Genomic DNA, 3,456 nt, shown 5'->3' on the forward strand with positions numbered 1-3,456 from the left:
TCTCTCTCTCTCTCTCTCTCTCTCTCTCGAGGCTACACGGTATATGAAGCCAGACAAGTATGACGAATTAATGACTATTAATAAAAATTATATGCCGAGTAAGGTTTGATCGTTTATGCAAACAATCGTAATCGATGTTCTTGCTTCTTTGACGGTTATACCGTATTCGGTAAGTGCAGAAGGTAACATGGAAAGTAACTGGCGTGTGGCCGATATACGGCTGATGGCAAAGTCCTGTGGAGAAGTATTTCATCACTATCAACCATGGCCAACATGCAGCGATGTCCGCGTGGGTGCAAAGGAGTCATCGCACTACGACTCTTCCTTATCTTCAAGCAAGAGCATATTGAAAGGAAACTGAGGATAAGTTTGAATAGCTAAGAAATGAATCAAAGTTGTATTCCATAGTTACAGATGAACCAGTCAATATCTTTCACAGCTATCTATGAAAATAAAAGGGAACATTATTTTGATTGTTGCCTGGTAAAAAAAAAAAATCTCAACATAATAGTTTTGAACATGTTATCTTATCCAATTTCCTTTCCCCAACAGGCCCTATGATCGTGTTGCAGAGGTCATGGGAATGACCACAAATGCAGTGCGGTTGCTGGTTCAGCGAAGCACACGTTCTCGGCCAGATTCATCATGCGGGACAGCCACTCCCCTTGTGACACCGCTGCCCCCTGCCACACCACCTGTTTTTGACAGTTTCACTGTTGGTGCAATTTGCCGCCATGTCCATGCCAAGTTTGCAGCAAAGGAAACCTTTACTATTGGCACCCTGACTGAGAGTTTGAAGACGGCAAGTATTATTCCAGGGGAAACCTCAGAAATGACGATGTGGCGAGTGCTGCACAACATGGGATTCCGCTACGGGATTTCACAGAGGAAAACGTACCTAAGGAAGGAGTCGCTAGATGTTGTGTGTCGCCGTGTTGGGGCTCTCCGAGCACTCCAGCGACATCGTAAGGAGGGAAGACAAGTAGTATACGTGGATGAGACATGGTTCACCACTCGAATGCAGCACAACAGGGAGTGGGTAGACACATCCCAGCCTGCTACTAGTGCCACCTGCAGAAGGGGAGTGATTTGTGGTAGTAGCAGGTGGCACAGAACACGGTTTTGTAAATTATTCATTTCTGTGCTTCCCTGCAAAAAACAAAACCGGTAAATACCACGGGGAAATGAACAGCACTCTATTCCTCCGCTGGCTCACGTTGCAACTTCTACCGTCCTTAGATGAACCATCGGTTTTGGTGTTGGACAACGCGCCTTACCACAGCCAGTTGACGGAGGAAAGTCACTGCACCACCACCGCCACCAAGAAAGCAGAGTTGGTGAATTGGCTGGCGAGCCGCATAATCCCCTTCCCGCACCACGCCACACGCCTGGAGCTTCTTCAACTCTGCAGGAAGAACCGACCAGAACCAAGGTACACAGTTGACAATGTCATCCGTGAATGTGGACATGAAGTCGTCCGACTACCACCTGCACATCCCGAGCTTAACGCCATTGAACAGGTGTGGGGCGCCATGAAGCGGTATGTGCGCTCCACCTTGCAGAGATTTACCCGGGCAGATCTACAAGTGAGGCTGCAAGAAGCCAAGCTGTGCGCAACAAAGGAGGTGTGGGCAGGAGCGGTGAGACGAGCCAGAGCCTTCGAGGACGAGTATTGGTCCTCTGACAACATACGAGAAGGTGTTGATCCCGTCTGCATCAACCTCGAGAGTGAATATTAAAAGTAAAATATGTGGTCAGTTATTTATAGTATTAATCCAGCCATCATATACTCGCTGTCTATTTATGTCTGCAATGACTTTTTAACATATGGCAGCCTTTTCCTAACAATAGAATAAATTATTCATATACTGTATTTATCACTTCAATTTCGTTTCAAGTTTTTACTCTGCATCAGATACCCATTTCAGTTCCACCCTTTTCCTTTCCATCTCTTACACGATTTCCTATAAATGACCAAGCGTCAGCTACATACTTCATCCCATCATACGTTCAACGTAACCTATGGGTATTAGGGTCGCATACTTGTATAACTTTCAATGGTTGAATAATTGTCAAACAAACCTCATACAATAATTAAGCAACAGCAAGTTGCGCTGGAACAGGAATCAGGGTCGTGCATAAAACACCCTACCATACTTAACATATATACATTCGAGTTATCTGCCATTATAAATAAGTCATGTGTGAGAGAGAGAGAGAGAGAGAGAGAGAGAGAGAGAGAGAGAGAGAGAGAGAGAGAGAGAGAGAGAGAGAGAGAGAGAGAGAGAAGGGGGGATTGAGGGAGAGGAAAGGGAGGTATGGAGGAGAAAGAGGGTGGGAAGAGAGAGTAGGAGTGGGGTAGGAGGGAGGGAAAGGGAGGGATGGTGGTAGTACGGGAAGGCAGGGGCGGAGTTAGTGGATGAATGGACGTCACTACTACATCACGCCTCACCTGTTCGAATGTGTAAATGGCTCACGCAGGTTTTTGACTTCACAGTCAAGAGTCAACGCCATAATTAGCAGCATTTGACAAAGCACAGTAGTGTCAAAAATTAGCGGAGTGTGTGAAACAATCTTTGCCAAAGCACCATGCTGATCCGAGTCTTCGTCTCAAAGATATTTGCGAAAAACAGTATGTCATAGGGTCTGATATGCATAGTAGATTGCCAACACCACCCCGTTTGGTACATACATCTTCAGTTACTCCTGTTTTGACCTTCATAATACTGGGGCCACTTTTCAACACCCTATGGAAGGCATCTTTGGGGACCTCCCCTTCTGTGTATGTTACGTTAACCGAATACAGTACTTGTGCTCTCTTCCTCCAAAGAGGAACAACTCCGTCATCTACGCATCGTGCTCCACCGCCTACAACGGTACGACCTTATAGTTTGGTGCTACAAGTGTACCTTCGGCCCCAACAAAGTACAGTATCATTCTTGGAGTACCGTATCACTCCTGAATGAGTCCATCCCCTCCCTGAGGAGATAGCAGCCGTTCAGAACTTCCCCACCACCTCTTTCATCCAAACATTGCAGGAATTCTTGGGCATGATCAACTACTATCACCGTTTCCTGCCAGCCATCGGCGCCACTCTTACAACCCTCTACACTTCCCTTAAGGGCATGCCAAAAGACCTCAAGAGGGGTCCCCTTCAAGAAGAGGCCTTCTGCAATGAAAAGAATGCCCCATTAACTGCTGCTGCTCTCACTTTTTCTGTGCCACATGCCTCTCTCCTTCTCTCCACCGAAAACAGCGATGTCGCTATTGGTGCAGTACTCGGGGAGGTGGTCAACGGCTCACCGCGCCTGGTCTTCTTCAACAGAAAACTGTCCAAAGTGGAATCCAGATACTCAACGTTCAACCATGAATTTACTGGCGGTGTATTAACCTCTCCGTCACTTTCGCCATTTTTTAAAGGTATGCCTTTCGTCATTCGCACGGACCATATGCCTC

At 46.6% G+C, this 3,456-nt stretch overlaps 1 protein-coding gene across 1 annotated transcript; it reads left to right on the plus strand.

Moving 5' to 3' along the window:
* Positions 1-264: 264 nt before the first annotated feature.
* LOC137633647 (uncharacterized) lies at positions 265-1,774 on the plus strand. Its single transcript, XM_068365898.1, is given in 3 exon segments — positions 265-372; positions 548-1,062; positions 1,064-1,774. Coding segments are annotated over 3 exon segments (1,299 nt in total). The 3' UTR covers positions 1,740-1,774.
* The last annotated feature ends 1,682 nt before the right edge of the window (positions 1,775-3,456 follow it).

The sequence above is a fragment of the Palaemon carinicauda genome, chromosome 43 (assembly GCF_036898095.1).
Source record: "Palaemon carinicauda isolate YSFRI2023 chromosome 43, ASM3689809v2, whole genome shotgun sequence".
Taxonomy (NCBI): Eukaryota; Metazoa; Arthropoda; class Malacostraca; order Decapoda; family Palaemonidae; genus Palaemon; species Palaemon carinicauda.